At 33.0% G+C, this 20237-nt stretch overlaps 1 protein-coding gene across 3 annotated transcripts in view; it reads left to right on the top strand.

Moving 5' to 3' along the window:
• The window catches only part of nAChRalpha4 (nicotinic acetylcholine receptor alpha4), a 327885-nt gene extending 308037 nt beyond the window's left edge, over positions 1 to 19848 (top strand). For all 3 annotated transcript variants that reach the window (XM_089094869.1, XM_089094868.1, XM_089094870.1), the window contains one exon: positions 19506 to 19848. In XM_089094869.1, coding sequence (XP_088950995.1) covers positions 19506 to 19694 — 189 coding nt within the window. In that variant the 3' untranslated portion in view covers positions 19695 to 19848. The remainder of the gene's footprint in view (positions 1 to 19505) is intronic.
• The last annotated feature ends 389 nt before the right edge of the window (positions 19849 to 20237 follow it).

Here is a 20237-nt window from a genome sequence, read left to right as displayed (position 1 = left end):
CCTGTGCCCCACAGGCCCTCCCAGTGCCCCAAAGGTCCTCCTCCGGTCCCCAAAGGCCCCCGAATCCCCAAACGCCCTCCCTAGGCCCCAAAGGTCCTCCCCCGGTCCCCATACATGCACACAAAAACTTACACACACAAAAACTTACACACACACACAAAAACTTACACACACACACGAAAACTTACACACACACATGAAAACTTACACACACACTCCAAAACTAACACACACACACACAAAAACTAACACACACACACACAAAAACTTACACACACACACGAAAACTTACACACACACACACGAAAACTCACACACACACAAAAACTTACACACACACACACACAAACATACACACACACACACACACACACACACACACAAAAACTTACAAGAGTTGGAATATTTCAGTAGTGTTTGTTTGTGGTTTACCTTGTCACAGTTAGATTTTCTTGATTTTTCAAAGTTCATTTTGAATTTCTTTCGTTGAAATGCAAGAGTTGGAATATTTCAGTAGTGTTTGGTTGTGGTTTACCTTGTCACAGTTACATTTTCTTGATTTTTCAAAGTTCATTATGAATTTCTTTTGTTGAAATGCAAGGGTTGGACTATTTCAGTAGCGTTAGGTTGTGGTTTACCTTGTCAAAGTTACATTTTCTTGATTTTTCAAATTTCATTTGAATTTATTTATTTGAAATGCAAGAGTTGGAATATTTCAGTAGTGTTTGGTTGTGGTTTACCTTGTCACAGTTACATTTTATTGATTTTTCAAAGTTCATTTTGAATTTCTTTCGTTGAAATTCAATAGTTGGAATATTTCAGTAGTGTTTGGTTGTGGTTTATCTTGTCACAGTTACATTTTCTTGATTTTTCAAAGCTCATTTTGAATTTCTTTTGTTGAAATGCAAGAGTTGGAATATTTCAGTAGCGTTCGGTTGTGGTTTACCTTGTCAAAGTTACATTTTCTTGATTTTTCAAAGCTCATTTTGAATTTCTTTCATTGAAATGCAAGAGTTGGAATATTTCAGTAGTGTTTGGTTGTGGTTTACCTTGTCATAGTTACAATTTCTTGATTTTTCAAAGTTCATTTGAATTTATTTTGTTTAAATGCAAGAGTTGGAATATTTCAGTAGGGTTTGGTTATGGTTTACCTTGTCACAGTTACATTTTCATGATTTTTCAAAGTTGATTTTGAATTTCTTTCGTTGAAATGCAATAGTTGGAATATTTCAGTAGTGTTTGGTCGTGGTTTACCTTGTCACAGTTACATTTTCTTGATTTTTCAAAGTTCATTTTGAATTTCTTTAGTTGAAATGCAAGAGTTGGACTATTTCAGTAGTGTTTGGTTGTGGTTTACCTTGTCACAGTTACATTTTCATGATTTTTCAAAGTTCATTTTGAATTTCTTTCGTTGAAATGCAAGAGTTGGACTATTTCAGTAGTGTTTGGTTGTGGTTTACCTTGTCACAGTTATATTTTCATGATTTTTCAAAGTTCATTTTCAATTTCTTTCCTTGAAAAGCATGAGTTGGACTATTTAAGTTGTGTTGGTTGTTTGATTAACTTGTCACCTTTACATTTTCTTGATTTTTCTAAGTTCATTTTGAATTTCTTTCATTGAAATGCAAGAGTTGGAATATTTCAGTAGTGTTTGGTTATGGTTTACCTTGTCACAGTTACATTTTCCTGATTTTTCAAAGCTCATTTTGAATTTCTTTCGATGAAGTGCAAGATTTGGAATATTTCAGTGATGTTTGGTTATGGTTTACCTTGTCATAGTTACATTTTCTTGATTTTTCAAAGTCCATTTTGAATTTCTTTCATTGAAATTCAAGATTTTTAATATTACAGTTTTTTTTTGTCGTTTTTTACCTCTTCACAGTTACATTTTCTTGATTTTTCAAAGTTCATTTTGAATTTCTTTCGTTGAAATGCAAGAGTTGGAATATTTCAGTAGCGTTTGGTAGTGGTTTACCATGTCACAGTTACATTTTCTTGATTTTTCAAAGTTCATTTTGAATTTCTTTCGTTGAAATGCAAGAGTTGGAATATTTCAGTAGTGTTTGGTCGTGGTTTACCTTGTCACAGTTACATTTTCTTGATTTTTCAAAGTTCATTTTGAATTTCTTTCGTTGAAATGCAAGAGTTGGAATATTTTAGTAGTGTTTGGTTGTGGTTTACCTTGTCACAGTTACATTTTCTTGATTTTTCCAAGTTCATTTTCAATTTCTTTCGTTGAAAAGCAAGAGTTGGAATATTTCAGTAGTGTTTGGTTGTGGATTACCTTGTCACAGTTACATTTTCTTGATTTTTCAAAGTTCATTTTAAGTTCTTTCTTTGAAAAGCAAGAGTTGGAATATTTCAGTAGTGTTTGGTTGTGGTTTACCTTGTCACAGTTACATTTTCTTGATTTTTCAAAGTTCATTTTGAATTTCTTTCGTTTAAATGCAAGAGTTGGACTATTTCAGTAGCGTTCGGTTGTGGTTTAACTTGTCACAGTTACATTTTCATGATTTTTCAAAGTTCATTTTGAATTTCTTTTGTTGAAATGAAAGAGTTGGAATATTTCAGTAGGGTTTGGTCGTGGTTTACCTTGTCACAGTTACATTTTCTTGATTTTTCAAAGTTGATTTTGAATTTCTTTAGTTGAAAAGCAAGAGTTGGACTATTTCAGTAGTGTTTGGCTGTGGTTTACCTTGTCACAGTTACATTTTCTAGATTTTTCAAAGCTCATTTTGAATTTATTTCATTGAAATTCAAGAGTTGGAATATTTCAGTGGTGTTTGGTTATGGTTTACCTTGTCACAGTTACATTTTCCTGATTTTTCAAAGTTCATTTTGAATTTCTTTCGTTGAGATGCAAGAGTTGTAATATTTAAGTAGTGTTTGGTTGTGGTTTACCTTGTCACAGTTACATTTTCTTGATTTTTCAAAGTTCATTTGAATTTCTTTCATTGAAATGCAAGAGTTGGAATATTTCAGAAGTGTTAGGTTATGGATTACCATGTCAAAGTTACATTTTCTCGATTTTTCAAAGTTCATTTTGAATTTCTGTCATTGAAATGCAAGAGTTGGAATATTTCAGATGTGTTTTTGGTCGTGGTTTACCTTGTCAGAGTTACATTTTCCTGATATTTCTAAGTTCATTTTGAATTTCTATCGTTGAAATGCAAGAGTTTGACTATTTCAAACGCGTTTGTTCACGGTTTAACTTGTCACAGTTACATATTAATGATTTTTAAAAGTTGATTTTGAATTTATTTAGTTTAAATGAAAGAGTTGGAATATTTCAGTAGTGTTTGCTTATGGTTTACCTTGTCACAGTTACATTTTCTTGATTTTTCAAAGTTCATTTTGAATTTCTTTCGTTGAAATGCAAGAGTTGTAATATTTCAGTATTGTCTGGTCGTGGTTTAGCTTTTCACAGTTACATTTTCTTGATTTTTCAAAGTTCATTTTGAATTTCTTTCATTGAAATGCAAGAGTTGGAATATTTCAGTAGCGTTTGGTTGTGGTTTACCTTGTCACAGTTACATTTTCTTGATTTTTCAAAGTTCATTTTGAATTTCTTTCGTTGAATTGCAAGAGTTGGAATATTTCAGAAGTGTTTGATTTTGCTTTACCTTGTCATAGTTACATTTTCTTGATTTTTCAAAGTTCATTTTGAATTTCTTTCCTTGAAAAGCAAGAGTTGGAATATTTCAGTAGTGTTTGGTTGTGGTTTACCTTGTCACAGTTACATTTTCTTGATTTTTCAAAGTTCATTTTTGAATTTCTTTCGTTGAAAAGCAAGAGTTGGAATATTTCATTAGTGTTTGCTTGTGGTTTACCTTGTCACAGTTACATTTTCTTTATTTTTCAAAGTTCATTTGAATTTCTTTAGTTGAAAAGCAATAGTTGGAATATTTCAGCAGTGTTTGGTTGTGGTATACCTTGTCACAGGTCCATTTTCTTGATTTTTCAAAGTTCATTTTGAATTTCTTTCATTGAAAAGCAAGAGTTGGAATATTTCAGTAGCGTTTGGTTGTGGTTTACCTTGTCACAGTTACATTTTATTGATTTTTCAAAGTTCATTTGAATTTATTTCGTTGAAATGCAAGAGTTTGAATATTTCAGTAGCGTTTGGTTGTGATTTACCTTGTCACAGTTACATTTTCTTGATTTTTCAAAGTTAATTTTAAATTGCTTTCGTTGAAATTCAAGAGTTGGAATATTTCATTAGTGTTTGCTTGTGGTTTACCTTGTCACATTTACATTTTCTTGATTTTTCAAAGTTTATTTTTATTTATTTCATTGAAATGCTAGAGGTTGAATATTTCAGTAGTGTTTGGTTGTTGTTTACCTTGCCACAGTTAAATTTTCTTGATTTTTAAAAGTTTATTTTTAATTTATTTCATTGAAATGAAAGAGTTGGAATATTTCATTAGTGTTTCGTCGTGGTTTACCTTGTCACATTTACATTTTCGTGTTTTTTCAAAGTTCATTTTGAATTTCTTTCATTGAAATGCAAGAGTTGGACTATTTCAGTAGTGTTTGGTTATGGTTTACATCGTCACAGTTACATTTTCTTGATTATTCAAAGACCATATATAATATATTTAGTTGAAATGAAAGAGTTGGACTATTTAAGTAGTGTTTGCTTATGGTTTATCTTGTCACAGTTACATTTTTCTTGATTTTTCAAAGCTCATTTTGAATTTCTTTCGTTGAAAAGCAAGAGTTGGACTATTTCAGTAGTGTCTGGTTATGGTTTACATTATCACAGTTACATTTTCTTGATTTTTCAAATTTCATTTTGAATTTCTTTCGTTGAAATGCAAGAGTTGGAATATTTCAGTGGTGTTTGGTTGTGGTTTACCTTATAACAGTTAAATTTTCTTGATTTTTCAAATCTCATTTTGAATTTCTTTCGTTGAAAAGCAAGAGTTGGAATATTTCAGTAGTGTCTGGTTATGGTTTACCTTATCACAGTTACATTTTCTTGATTTTTCAAAGTTCATTTGAATTTCTTTCGTTGAAAAGCAAGAGTTGGAATATTTCAGTAGTGTTTGCTTATGGTTTACCTTGTCACAGTTGCATTTTCTTGATTTTTAAATGTAAATTTGAATTTCTTTCGTTAAAATGCAAGAGTTGGAATATTTCAGTAGTGTTTGCTTATGGTTTACCTTGTCACAGTTGCATTTTCTTGATTTTTCAAAGTTCATTTGAATTTCTTTCGTTGAAATGCAAGAGTTGGAATATTTCAGTAGTGTTTGGTTATGGTTTACCTTGTCACAGTTACATTTTCTTGATTTTTCAAATTTAATTTTTAATTTCTTTCGTTTAAATGCAAGAGTTGGAATATTTCAGTAGTGTTTGGTTATGGTTCACCTTGTCACAGTTACATTTTCTTGATTTTCAAAATCATTTTGAATTTCTTTCGATGACATGCAAGAGTTGGAATATTTCACTAGTGTTTGGTTCTGGTTTACCTTGCCACATTTACACACATGTATACACATGCACACACATGTGCTTATCATGAGTGCTCATGATAAGTTAACCTAACCTTTTCCGGTGAGTATGGTTAGGTTAGACTAGATTAAGTTAGGTTAGATTAGGTTAGGTTAGGTTAGCCTACGTACGCTTCACTTAGGTTAGCTTAGGTTAGGTGAGAGACATGCCCTAAGTTAGGTGTATGATTAGGTTAGGTTAGGTTAGATTAAGTTAGGTTAGGTTAAGTTAGGTTAGGCTAGGTTAGCCTACGTACGCGCGCGTACGTAGGCTAACCTAGCCTAACCTAACTTAACCTAACCTAACTTAATCTAACCTAACCTAACCTAATCATACACCTAACTTAGGGCAGGTCTCTCACCTAACCTAAGCTAACCTAAGTGAAGCGTACGTAGGCTAACCTAACCTAACCTAATCTAACCTAACTTAATCTAGTCTAACCTAACCATACTCACTGGAAAAGGTTAGGTTAACTTATCATGAGCACTCATGATAAGCACATGTGTGTGCATGTGTATACATGTGTGTAAATGTGGCAAGGTAAACCAGAACCAAACACTAGTGAAATATTCCAACTCTTGCATGTCATCGAAAGAAATTCAAAATGAATTTGAAAATCAAGAAAATGTAACTGTGACAAGGTGAATCATAACCAAACACTACTGAAATATTCCAACTCTTGCATTTCAACGAAAGAAATTCTAAATGAACTTTGAAAAATAAAGAAAATGTAACTGTGACAAGGTAAACCAAAACCAAACACTACTGAAATATTCCAACTCATGCATTTCAACGAAAGAAATTCAAATGAACTTTGAAAAATCAAGAAAATGCAACTGTGACAAGGTAAACCATAAGCAAACACTACTGAAATATTCCAACTCTTGCTATTTCGAACTGACAAGAAATTCTGTAAATGAACTTTGAAAAATCAAGAAAATGTAACTGTGATAAGGTAAACCATAACCAGACACTATTGAAAGAGTAAACTTCAGTCTATAAAACGAAACATATTCAAAATGAGCAATGAGAAATCATTATAATGTAACTTTTAAAAGTTACACCAAAACCAAACACAATTAAAATATTCAATTTCTTACATTTCAACGAAAGACAGTGGACATGAAATTTTAAAATCTAAGAAAATGTAACTGTGATAAGGTAAACCATAACCAGACACTACTTAAATATTCCAACTCTTGCTTTTCAACGAAAGAAATTCAAAATGAACTTTGAAAAATCAAGAAAATGTAACTGTGACAAGATAAACCATAAGCAAACACTACTGAAATATTCAAACTCTTGCATTTCAAAGAAAGAAATTCAAAATGAGCTTTGAAAAATCCTGAAAACGTAACTGTGACAAGGTAAACCGCAACCAAACACTACTGAAATAGTCCAACTCTTGCATTTCAAAGAAAGAAATTCAAAATGAAATTTTAAAATTCAAGAAAATTTAAATGTGACAAGGTAAACAACTACCAAACACTACTGAAATATTCCAACTATTGCATTTCAATGAAAGAAATTCAAAATAAACTTTGAAAAATCAAGAAAATTTAACTGTGGCAAGGTAAACCACAACCAAATTCTACTTAAATATACCACCTCTTGCATTTAAATTAAATAAATTAAAATGAACATTGAAAAATCAAGAAAATGAAAATGTGACAAGGTAAACCACAAGCAAACACTACTGAAATATTCCAACTCTTGAATTTCAAAAAAAGCAATTTAAAATGAACTTTGAAAAATCAAGAAAATGTAACTGTGACAAGGTAAATCACAACCGAACGCTACTGAAATATTCCAACTCTTGCATTTCAACGAAATAAATTCAAATGAACTTTGAAAAATCAAGAAAATGTAACTGTGACAAGGTAAACCACAACCAAACGCTACTGAAATATTCCAACTCTTGCATTTCAACGAAATAAATTCAAAATGAACTTTGAAAAATCAAGAAAATTTAACTGTGACAAGTTAAACCACAACCAAACACTGCTGAAATATTCCAACTCTTGCTTTTCAACGAAATAAATTCAAATTAACTTTGAAAAATCAAGAAAATGTAACTGTGACAAGGTAAACCAAAAGCAAACACTACTGAAATATTCCAACTCTTGCTTTTCAACGAAATAAATTCAAAAATGAACTTTGAAAAATCAATAAAATGTAACTTTGACAAGGTAAACCACAACCAAACACTACTGAAATATTCCAACTCTTGCTTTTCATGGAAAGAAATTCAAAATGAAATTTTAATAATCAATAAAATTTAACTTTGACTAGGTAATCCACAACAAAACACTTCTGAAATTTTCCAACTCTTTCATTTAAACAAAATAAACTCAAAATGAAATTTGAAAAATCATGAAATTGTATTTGTGACAATGTAAACCAAAACCATCCACTACTGAAATAGTCCAGCTCTTGCATTTCAATGAAAGAAATTCAAATGAACTTTCAAAAATCAAGAAAATGTAACTCTGACAAGCTAAACCACGACCAAACACGCCTGAAATATTCCAGCTCTTGCATTTCAACTAAATAAATTCAAAATGAACTTTGAAAAATCAAGAAAATTTAACTTTGACAAGGTAAACCACAAGCAAACGCCGCTGAAATATTCCAACTCTTGCTTTTCAACGAAAGAAATTCAAAATGAGCTGTGAAAAATCAAGAAAATGTAACTGTGACAAGGTAAACAACAACCAAACACTACTGAAATATTCCAACTCTTGCATTTCAACGAAAGAAATTAAAAATGAAATTTGAAAAATCAAGAAAATGTAACTGTGACAAGGTAAACCACGACAAAACACTACTGAAATATTCCAACTCTTGCATTTCAACGAAAGAAATTCAAAATGAACTTTGAAAAATCAAGAAAATGTAACTTTGACAAGGTAATCCATAACCTAACACTTCTGAAATATTCCACCTCTTGCATTTCAATGAAAGAAATTCAAATGAACTTTGAAAAATAAAGAAAATGTAACTGTGACAAGGTAAACCACAACCAAACACTACTGAAATATTCCAACTCTTGCATTTCAACGAAAGAAATTCAAAATGAACTTTGAAAAATCAGGAAAATGTAACTGTGACAAGGTAAACCATAACCAAACACCACTGAAATATTCCAACTCTTGCATTTCAATGAAATAAATTCAAAATGAACTTTGAAAAATCAAGAAAATGTAACTGTGACAAGGTAAACCACAGCCAAACACTACTGAAATATTCCAACTCTTGCTTTTCAACGAAAGAAATTCAAAATGTACTTTGAAAAATCAAGAAAATGTAACTGTGACAAGGTAAACCACAACCAAACACTACTGAAATATTCCAACTCGTTCATTTCAACAAAAGAAATTCAAATTGAACTTTGAAAAATCATGAAAATGTAACTGTGACAAGTTAAACCACAACCAAACTCTACTGAAATAGTCCAACTCTTGCATTTAAACTAAAGAAATTCAAAATGAACTTTTAAAAATCAAGAAAATGTAACTGTGACAAGGTAAACCACGACCAAACACTACTGAAATATTCCAACTCTTGCTTTTCAATGAAAGAAATTCAAATGAACTTTGAAAAATCAAGAAAATGTAACTGTGACAAGGTAATCCACAACCAAACACTACTGAAATATTCCAACTCTTGCTTTTCAACGAAAGAAATTAAAAATGAACTTTGAAAAATCAAGAAAATGTAACTGTGACAAGGTAAACCACAACCAAACACTACTAAAATATTCCAACTCTTGCATTTCAACAAAAGAAATTCAAAAGTGAACTTTGAAAAATCAAGAAAATGTAACTGAGACAAGGTAAACCACAACCAAACCCTACTGAAATATTCCAATTCTTGCATTTCAACGAAAGAAATTCGAAATAAAATTCGAAAAATCAAGAAAATGTAACTGTGACAAGGTAAACCACTACCAAACACTACTGAAATATTCCAACTCTTGCATTTCAACGAAAGATATTCGAAATGAACTTTGAAAAATCAAGAAAATTTACCTGTGACAAGGTAAACAGCAACCACACACTACTTAATTATTAAAAAACTTTCTTTTCAATGACATAAATTCAAACTGAACTTTGAAAAATAAAGAAAATGTAACTGTGACTAGGTAAACCACAACAAAACACTACTGAAATATTCCAACTCTTGCATTTCAAGGACAAAAAATCATAATGAACTTTGAAAAATCAAGAAAATGTAACTGTGACAAGGTAAACCACAACCAAACACTACTGAAATATTCCAACTCTTGCATTTCAACGAAAGAAATTCAAAATGAACTTTGAAAAATCAAGAAAATATAACTTTGACAAGGTAAACCATAACCAAACACTACTGAATTATTCCAAATCTTGCATTTCAACGAAATAAATTCAAAATGAACTTTGAAAAATCAAGAAAATGTAACTGTGACAAGGGAAACCATAGCCAAACATCACTTAAATATTCCAAATCTTGCATTTCAACTAAAGAAATTCAAAGTGAACTTTGAAAAATCAAGAAAATGTAACTGTGACAAGGTAAACCATAACCAAACACTACTGAAATATTCCAACTCTTGCATTTCAACGAAAGAAATTCAAAATGAACTTTGAAAAATCAAGAAAATGTAACTGTGACAAGGTAAACCACAACCAAACACTACTGAAATATTCCAACTCTTGCTTTTCAACGAAAGAAATTCAAAATGAACTTTGAAAAATCATGAAAATGTAACTGTGACAAGGTAAACCACAACCAAACACTACTGAAATAGTCCAACTCTTGCATTTCAACGAAAAATATTCAAAATGAGCTTTGAAAAATCATGAAAATGTAACTGTGACAAGGTAAACCACAACCAAACACTACTGAAATAGTCCAACTCTTGCATTTCAACGAAAGAAATTCAAAATGAACTTTGAAAAATCAAGAAAATGTAACTGTGACAATGTAAACCACGACCAAACACTACTGAAATATTCCAACTATTGCATTTCAACGAACGAAATTCAAAATGACCTTTGAAAAATCAAGAAAATGTAAGTGTGACAAGGTAAACCATGACCAAACCCTACTGAAATAGTCCAACTCTTGCATTTCAACAAAAGAAATTCAAATGAACATTGAAAAATCAAGAAATTTTAACTATGACAAGGTAAACCACAACCAAACACTACTGAAATATTCCAACTATTGCATTTGAATGAAAGAAATTCAAAATGAGCTTTGAAAAATCAAGAAAATTTAACTTTGACAAGGTAAACCACAATCGAACTCTACTGAAATATTCCAACTCTTGCATTTCAACAAAAGAAATTCAAAATGATCTTTGAAAAATCAAGAAAATGTAACTGTGACAAGGTAAAACACAACCAAACACTACTTAAATATTCCAACTATTGCATTTCAACGAAAGAAATTCAAAATGAACTTTGAAAAATCAAGGAAATGTAACTGTGGCAAGGTAAACCATAAGCAAACACTACTGAAATATACCAAATCTTGCATTTCAAGTAAATAAATTCAAATTATCATTGAAAAATCAATAAAATTTAACATTGACAAGGTAAAACACAACCGAACGCTACTGAAATAGTCCAACCCTTGCATTTCAACAAAAGAAATTCAAAATGAACTTTGAAAAATCAAGAAAATGTAACTGTGACAAGGTAAACCACAACCAAACACTACTGAAATATTCCAACTCCTGCATTTCAACGAAAGAAATTCAAAATGAACTTTGAAAAATCAAGAAAATCTAACTGTGACAAGGTAAACCACAACCAAACACTACTGAAATATTCCAACTCTTGTAAGTTTTTGTGTGTGTGTGTGTGTAAGTTTTTGTGTGTGTGTGTGTAAGTTTTGGCGTGTGTGTGTAAGTTTTTATGTGTGTGTGTAAGTTTTCGTGTGTGTGTGTTAGTTTTTGTGTGTGTGTGTAATTTTTTGTGTGTGTGTGTGTTAGTTTTGGAGTGTGTGTGTAATTTTTCATGTGTGTGTAAGTTTTAGTGTGTGTGTGTAAGTTTTTGTGTGTGTGTGTAAGTTTTTGTGTGTGTGTAAGTTTTTGTGTGCATGTATGGGGACCTGGGGAGGACCTTTGGGGCCCAGGGAGGGCGTTTGAGGATTTGGGGGCCTGTAGGGACCCGAGGTGTACCTTTGGGGCACAGGGAGGGCCTTTGGGGCACAGGGAGGGCCTTTGGGGGTCCGGAGGGGCTGTTGGGGACCGGTGGAGGGCCTTTGGGTCCCCGTTGGTCCTTTGGGAGCTGGTTGGGCCTTTGGGGCCCGGTGGTGGGCCCTTGGGGGCACAGGGAGGGCCTTTGGGGCACAGGGAGGGCCTTTGGGGGTCCGTAGGGGCAGTTGGAGACCGGTGGAGTGCCTTTGGGACCCCGTTGGTCCTTTGGGCGCTCGATGGGCCTTTGGGGTCCGGTGGAGGGCCTTTGGGGGCACAGGGGGACATTCGGGAACCGGTGGAGGGCCTTTGGGACCCCGTTGGTCCTTTGGAAGCTCGATGGGCCTTTGTGGGGCCTTGGGGATGGCCTTTGGGGGTCTGGGTGGGCCTTTGGGGGCGCCGGTGGCCCTTTGGGAGCTTGGGGGGCCTTTGAGGACCGGGGGCTTCCTTAGGGGTTGGGGTAGGAGGATTGGAACCCTTTGGGGTTGGGTTAGAGGACCTCACATCACTGTTCAAATGAAACTTGTGTATTATAACGACCACAGAGTTTCACCATTAAATTCTCTTCTAAAATCTCTTCCAAAATCTTCTTTTAAAATGTCTCTATCTGTTTCGCCGAAATAGTTCCATAACCTGTCTAAAACGGTTTCGCCCAAATAATCACTAAACGTAAATTCAGCGTGTTCCTTTGTTATTGGCATCTCTGCACTAACGCATTTCAAATTAATAAGAAACCTTTTCGCGTGCTAAAACAATTCATCGCTAAGATGTTTCTTGCCTAATTGTTTCCATGGCCTTTGGTTATTAATATCCTTTGGAGTTCGACCAAAAGAGTTGTTCCCGAGGCAAAGACATTAATGACTTGGATCTATTCCTGGAGAAATTTTTCTAGGGCGAAAATTTTTAAAGTCTGACAGATGATGTCATTGATTGATTGATCTGTCAAGAAAGGGACATTAATTTGTTGTTTCTAAGGGGAATTATTGATTCACGATAGGTGAATTGAGGTCGACAGCACAGGTGTTCCAAGGTCGATGTTGTTGATGTTGTAAGTGCACGCTCTCAGCGAATGTCAAGGTCGATGTTGTTGTTGTGAAATTTAGGTCATTGAGCGATTACGTAATCTTTCTCCCTAATGACTCCATGCCCATATTTGGTGTACTGACAGCATTAAAAATGCTGACATGACCACGTGGTCATGTCACGACTGGCACCCCCACTTCTACTATCGTAAGGTAAGTTTCCGAACAATGAATAGAACATTGAAAGCTACAGTGATGACAGTGGTCAAGTATGGTTCTGATGTGTGGGCAATTTGAAAGACAGAAGATTTTTTTTTTACATTTTATAGAGACATTGTCTACGGATTGTTTGGGATGCCCGTCTGACTAACCGTATTTCAAACAGTGAGCTGAACGAAAAATGTGGCTCAATCACTCTTTTTAAGGCTATAATGAGAGAAAGGATAAGATGGTTAGAAAATGTTTCTAGATATGAAGGATGAAATATTACCAAACATCGTCCTGGTCGGCTAACCATCTAAAGCCATTTGAAAAGCAGGTCTATTTCTAAAGACCTATTTTACATAAAGATTCTATTTCTTCGGCTTTAAAGCAAGATTCTAAGTCTGAAGATTTTACTTCAGCCCTTTCAGAACATATTTTCAATTTTCCAGACCATTTTATTTTGTTCAAGAATTTCTCTTTGTTTTCTAGGGATCGGGGTTTAAAGCAAAATTTTCGTGAAACTTTTGAAATAAAGAAAATCTTATTCAAGAATATTGCTTTGAATCGGGATACAGGTGAATTTGGGCTGAACTCTATCTATGATTAAATAAAAAAAAAAACAAGTTTTTTAAACTGAAAGTAAGGAGTGACATTAAAACTTAAAACGAACAGAAATTATTCTGTATATGAAAGGGACTGTCCCCTCTTCAACGCCTCGCTCTTTACGCTAAAATTTGAATTTCTCACAACTCTATTTTTGTTAAAAAATAAAAAAATTTAGCGTGAAGAGCAAGGCGTTGTGGAGGGGACAGCCCCTTTCATGTACGGAATGATTTCTGTTCGTTTTAAGTTTTAATGTCGCTCCTTACTTTCAGGTTAAAAAACTTGTTTTTTTTATTTAATTTCTGATCTTGTTTTAGTTAATGCAGCTTTTTTTTTGGCTCACCGTCATTGAATAAGTAAACAAAATTTGCATAAAAATTTTACTTTTCTTTTGCTAAATGGCTGTCTCCAAATTTGTTTCTGACATAATTTACAAATTAACTTACGTAACGAACTTCTATATTCGTATATTTTTCTTCTGGCAAAAAATAAAAAGTTGCAGATATTTGCAGATATGAGCTTGAAACCTATGTAATAAGGTTTTATGATACGCCGAATCTGAAGGTGTGATTTTCATTAAAATTCTTTCACTTGTAGGGGATGTTTCCTCCCTCTTTAAAAAATCAGGTAAATTTTTTCAGGCTCGTAGCCTTTAATGAGTAATACTAAACTTGATAAAATTTATATATTTATAATCAGCATTATAAGTCCATTCTTTTGATACATTAATTGACATCAAAATTACGTTTTTAAAAGTTTCGATTACTATTGAGCCGTATCGCTTGTTTTTTCTTTATTTTTTTTTTATTACGTATATATTATTACGTATATGAGGGGGGTTATCCCCTTAGTCAATACCACGCTCTTTACGTCAAAAGTAAAAAAAAAATTTATTCACAAACCCCTTAATCACAAAGGCCGTTTAATTAGAATAGATAGCTCTTTTGAAAGCACTAAAAAAAACTGTAGCGTAAAGAGTTAGGTATTGACTTGGGGGAGAACCCCCTCATATACGTAATAATTTCTGTCGTTTTAAGTTCTAATGTTGCTTCTTACTTACAGTTGAAAGAACTTTTTTTTTTTAATTTAGTTTCTGATCGTTTTTAAATAATGCTTGGAAATCCGGCACCCCCTTCATAGAAATGTCCCTTACCCCAGAGAAACATCCTCCACGGAAAGATTCTCCCGAGTACCCCCCTCCTCCAGCACAACCCCCCCCCCACCAGAACAAATCCTTCCTGAAAAAGTCTGTATACTTCCCAATAACCAATACAATATTTAAGCAATGGGCAAAGTTCATATCTTGCAGCCCTTCCCCTGGGAACTGTGGGGAATTAAATCATCCTAAAAGTCATATTTATTAAATTTTTGACTATGCTGAACAAAATGGCTATCTCAAAATTTTGATTGGGTGACTTTGAGAAAATAATGAGCGTGGGAGGGGACCTAGTTGCCCTCCATTTTTTCGGTCACTTAAAAACGGCACTAGAACTTTTAATTTCTGTTTGAATGAGCCCTCTCACGATATTATAGGACCATTGGGTCGATACGATCACCCCTGGGAAAAAAAACAAAACAAACAAACAAACAAACAAATAAACACGCATCTGTGATGTTTCTTCTGGCAAAAAATGCAAAATTCCATATTTTTGAAGATAGGAGCTTGAAACCTCCGCAGTATGGTTCTCTGATACGCTGAATATGATGGTGTGATTTTCATTAGGGTTCTATATCATTTAGGGGATCTTTTCTCCTTTTTTCGAAAATCAACCAAATTTTCTCAGGCACTTAACTTTTGATAAGTAGGACTAAACCTGATGAACTTATATATTTGAAATCAGCATTAAAATCTGATTCTTTTGATGTATCTATTGGTATCAAAATTCCGTTTTCTACAGTATCGGTTACCATTGAGCCGGGTCGCTCCTTACTTACAGTTCGTTACCCCGAACTGTTTGATAATTTATTAAAATCTCACAGAGTAAAGTTCAATTCAATCAATGTAGTTGACTTCTGTCCAAATGTTATACCATTGAACACTAATGAACTGAATTCAAGAAGGTCAAAGAGGCTAGATTCCGCCTTTACTTTGAAAAGAATTTGAGAATTAAACAATATGTAGTTTTATACGATTTCGTATGTAAACTTTTGTTTTAAATTGTTTTTGCTGAGTTTTACTACTGATGACGGTCACTGTATATGTGACCGAATATCTGATATTTTTGTGAATTTCTATACACTGTCTATTAAAAAGGATTTTATCCCTATTTTAAACTTTTATTTTATCGTAAAAGCAGGTCGTCCACAAATGGGGCGGGACGATGTCGTAAGGAAATATTTAATGGAAGGTGGAACTTGCTGGACGGGTGAAAAGAGGGAGGTTTAAATAGAATGGGAGGAAGGAGGAGAGTGCGTAGCTATGTAGGCCTTAGGCGGTTTGGTGGTGCAGTGAGTTTTTAGTAGCAAGAATAGTAGATTGATTGTGTTTGTAAATTTACATCGAAACGACGTTTATTTTATGACGTTTTAGAATTTATTAGAAACTTTTCGCTGCTCAACCTTTAAGAAAAAGTCAGAAAATCATGATGTAATTGAATTCCACTGTTTTTTATTGCATATTGACCTTTACACCCTTTACCTTTAGCAGAATATTTCAAAAAATCTGAGGCTAATGAAAAAAAACTTATTGTGGTTTACTTTTTAGGGTAGGTGGCAAAAATACAACTACTTATCATAGCTCATAAGAAATACTAATTTCTCAATTGTGAGCTCAATTATGGATTGAAAAAATAGATTATCAAATTATTTTAATATTTTATTTTAATTGCCTTTAATGAACTAAGAGCTTGAAATATCTCTGTAGCATCCAAAGTATCCCATTGAGGTCTGATTACAAATGACCTAAAAATGGTATTTGTACAGCCAATACCCCAGAGACAAAGAGGGGTTACCTTTGAAATATACTCTGACTAAAAAAATTGCCATTCTGTTATACTTTTCTTCAAATTTAATCAAAAGAAACAAAAAAAATAAAAATAAAATAAAATCAGAATTGCGTCCAGATTACTGGCTAAAAATTCTACATACAAAAAACCGATAAACACATCAACGAGTAAAAAAAACGAAAAAAAACATTAAAAATAACAAAAACATCAGGTCTTAGAAAATCCATGTGGAGATTCATATTAGCAAATCCAAAACACACGACGTTTATCTTTCCATAGATTAAATTTCTCTAAAAGTAGCATTTGGTTTGTTTAATGAGAAGATTTGATACCTTCTATGAAAATCACCGTAATTTTTGTTTTATCTTTTTCTTAACTATTTTTTGTTCTCTATTTTTCTTTTTTTTGTTAAAAAAAAACACGAGGCTAGTTGGCTTTCCGTTCTGATATACAGTTAAGGATTAATTTTATTTGCTAATATTATAATTGACGTCACAAAAATAAACCACTGCTCTAGAAGCACGCTTTTTGAACACGGAAGTATCGGAGAGAAATCTCTCCTTTTCTCGTTTGGCGAAACCTTTTTATCATTTAAAAGCACCGTAAAGCACTAACAACAATAAAGTTCAAAATCACTTTGCATGTCAGTAGTTCTAACAGGAATGGTAGTAGCGCCATAAAGGTCTCCATAATTTATTGCCTTGGAGTTGGAGCAACTTCAAAAGTTACCTTGTCAGAGGGTCAATTTTCGTTGAATGAGCTTTGTATGACCTCGATTGGACTCAGATATCCAGTTCTGACCTCTCGATAAAAAAAAAAGATTGTCCGAGTTGGGATTTTTCCAATTTACAAGTTTTTTTCCACTACAGAATAAGATAAAACGACACTAAAAGTTCAGAGGAATATTGAAATTGAAAAGGTTTGTTTTCGTCGCTACGAAGGCAATGATTTTGGAATGAATTTTCTCTACTTTTCGTTAGGTTTCTTTTGATTCACAAAGACATCTTAATGAAGCACGTCTTTTCAAATCAATACGATGAAAGGGAAACCATAGGAACAGAAATTTGAAATGAATTTCTAAAGAACATGATTTCGTTAAAGTTAAACCGTTCATTGATGTTTTTCCCAAGAAACAATTTCGTGCTGTCACAACGTTAATGCACATTATTTGAACTTCAAAACAAATCGTCCACTCATTGCGAAATCGGTATTTAGCAGGTCTGGTCTTTAAATAGAAGAAGATTAAGAGCAGTTAGGGACTAATTTTGGATAAAATGGTGAGCTTAGCTTGTTGGATGACAGCAGAAATAAGTGAACAATACAAAAAAAAACCGTAAACTGCAAACAGGAACATTTGGAGAAGGCGAATGCCGAGAGGTAGAGAAGAACCTTTGCTTAACTGGTCAGCCGATGCTACTTCGGAAGAGGTTAACATAAAGCTGTAACAAAAGAGATATATTTGGTACCCTAGGGCTGCACTAGGTGACCATCAGGCAGCTGAATTGTTTCAAAACATCATTAAATCATACTCCTGGATCCATGCTTTCTTAAAAAGTGCACAATTTAAAATTGATTCATTGTAACAATCAGTGCTAAGCGAATATGATTTTAGTATCGATCTAGTGTTCGGTTACGATTGGGTCTGCCAATTATTTTTCAAAAATTAAAAAAACGGACAGTATTTTTGATGCTGCATTTCCTGATATTTTATTAGTAGAATTGAGCGTATTTGTAGAAAATTTTGACGTTATAACTACATGTCTTCATCATTAGATCACACACTAACCCTAGGTCTTATTGAAATAGAACTACTAGACCTCAATGTACCATTGAAATATTTAGGCTTGGGTTAACTTGAAGCCACGATTTCACGCCTCATTATGAAATCTTATCATGAATGTCACAGCTGAAAATTGGAGGGTTTTATAAGGCGATTCTTTGGCTTTTGTAGATAGTTTTGTCCTTTTCAAAAACTTTGAGCTCTTATAGTTGTTTTACTGTGCTTAGTCACCATATTCAAAATGAGACAGTGAGGAAATTTAAGTTGCCGTTCTGTCCTCCAAGAGGTAGCCGTATTGGCAATATCTTTTGAACTTCAAATATCAGTCAAAAAACAGTTTTTCTTTCAGAAATTACTTCAACGTAATATTTACGAAGGAAGTAGTGGAAGAAGAAAGTTGATAACAAAACTAATTTAAAAGTTTTCAGAGGAGTTCTACCTTTTCAGTCATACCATTTTTCAAATTTGGGGTACAGTTTCAAACTTATTAAAACCAACTTAATTAATCTTTCTCCATAAAATTTGTTTTGATATACAGTAAAGAAAAGAATAACCATTTTTAATAAGTCATTTCATTAAAAAAAATTAAATTGTATTTAAATTGATAAAGAGTCTATTTTCAGTTATGTTTATAAACTTGTTTTTCAAGAAGAAAAGTGCCCTTGTTTATCAAGTTGTCTTGATAAACCCTGAAAATAAACAGATAGATATTTTTTCTAACTTATTTTATTTCAAATTAAATTTATCATAGACTTGGTACTGACTTTTTTATGTATGTTGGATTTGCATTCGATACTCATAGTAAAAACCGGAGATAACCTCCAGTTTTTTCATACAAAATGACCTAAGTGGTATTTGGTTTTGCAATTAAGAGATAAGAAGAAAACACCAAAATATAAGTCACTGTTTCTGATTTATTTTTATAAATCTATAACCAAAGCATAATTTAAAGCAGTGCTGCAATTTTGGTTTCTCGATTCAACCTAGATTGTAAAAACGAATCAACCATGCGTTAACTTACTCAGAGGTAGACTAATGTTACTAAAACAATCATCGGTTGATAAATTCAGAAAAATGTAAGTTGAGGGCAAGCCATGGTCTTATTGTTGAAACACAAATTAATTACGTCATTTTGATGGAAACTTTGACGAATCTGTCATTTCCTTTTTGTTAAAAAAACATATCGCAACATGTTCCTGCATACGCACTCTCAACTGTGTTTCAGAAATCATTTAAAAATTTTCAAGTTACTCTAAGTTTTTCATTTTTAGGTAAAAGAAGACTGGAAATACGTTGCTATGGTGCTGGATCGACTGTTCTTATGGATATTTACGCTAGCGGTTCTGCTAGGTACTGCTGCTATTATTCTCCAAGCTCCCTCACTTTATGATGACAGACCCTCAATCGATAAAAAACTTTCAAAAGTTCCTCTATCTAAAAATGTGCAAAGGCATACATAATGAAGTGCGAAAAAAGTAAAATAAAGCACTCGTCTTTTGAAAGAACATGGTTGAAAATTGTTGACACTTCAGTAGTAACAATTGTTTTAGTCTGTACTTCAAGCCAAAAATACGATGCTAGTTTTTTCAGAAAATGCAAAAGACAAAAATCTTATGTTTTGTTTCAGGATTTCTACTGTTTCTGTTAACAGAAATAAAAATGAATATTTTGTATTTCTAGCAAACTGTTTTCTTGGTTTTTGTTAGCTTATCAATTCTGTTTTAAAGCTAGATAAATCAACCCAGAAAAAAAGTATACTGCTACTACGATCACTACTATAAATTCACCACACCATCAAGCATTACATATGTCAGTCATTTCATCAACATTTCATATTTTTATCTCGCCTGTATCTGCCTCGAGGATCATCAAACAGTTCGTGGTAACCACAGTTTATAGACAGTAAGCTAATCGCAGATCATTCCTGGTCATCGTGAACAAAAAGCTCCTCCCACTTCTTTCTGCCTTAGCTTGTTTAGCCTGTTTCTGAATATACCAGTAAG

Source organism: Artemia sp. Qi Xiang Cuo, chromosome 9 (assembly GCF_049724085.1).
Source record: "Artemia sp. Qi Xiang Cuo chromosome 9, ASM4972408v1, whole genome shotgun sequence".
In the NCBI taxonomy this organism is placed as follows: Eukaryota; Metazoa; Arthropoda; class Branchiopoda; order Anostraca; family Artemiidae; genus Artemia; species Artemia sp. Qi Xiang Cuo.
Note: the sequence above shows the minus strand (reverse complement) of the source record. Positions and strands in the feature narration are given on the sequence as shown.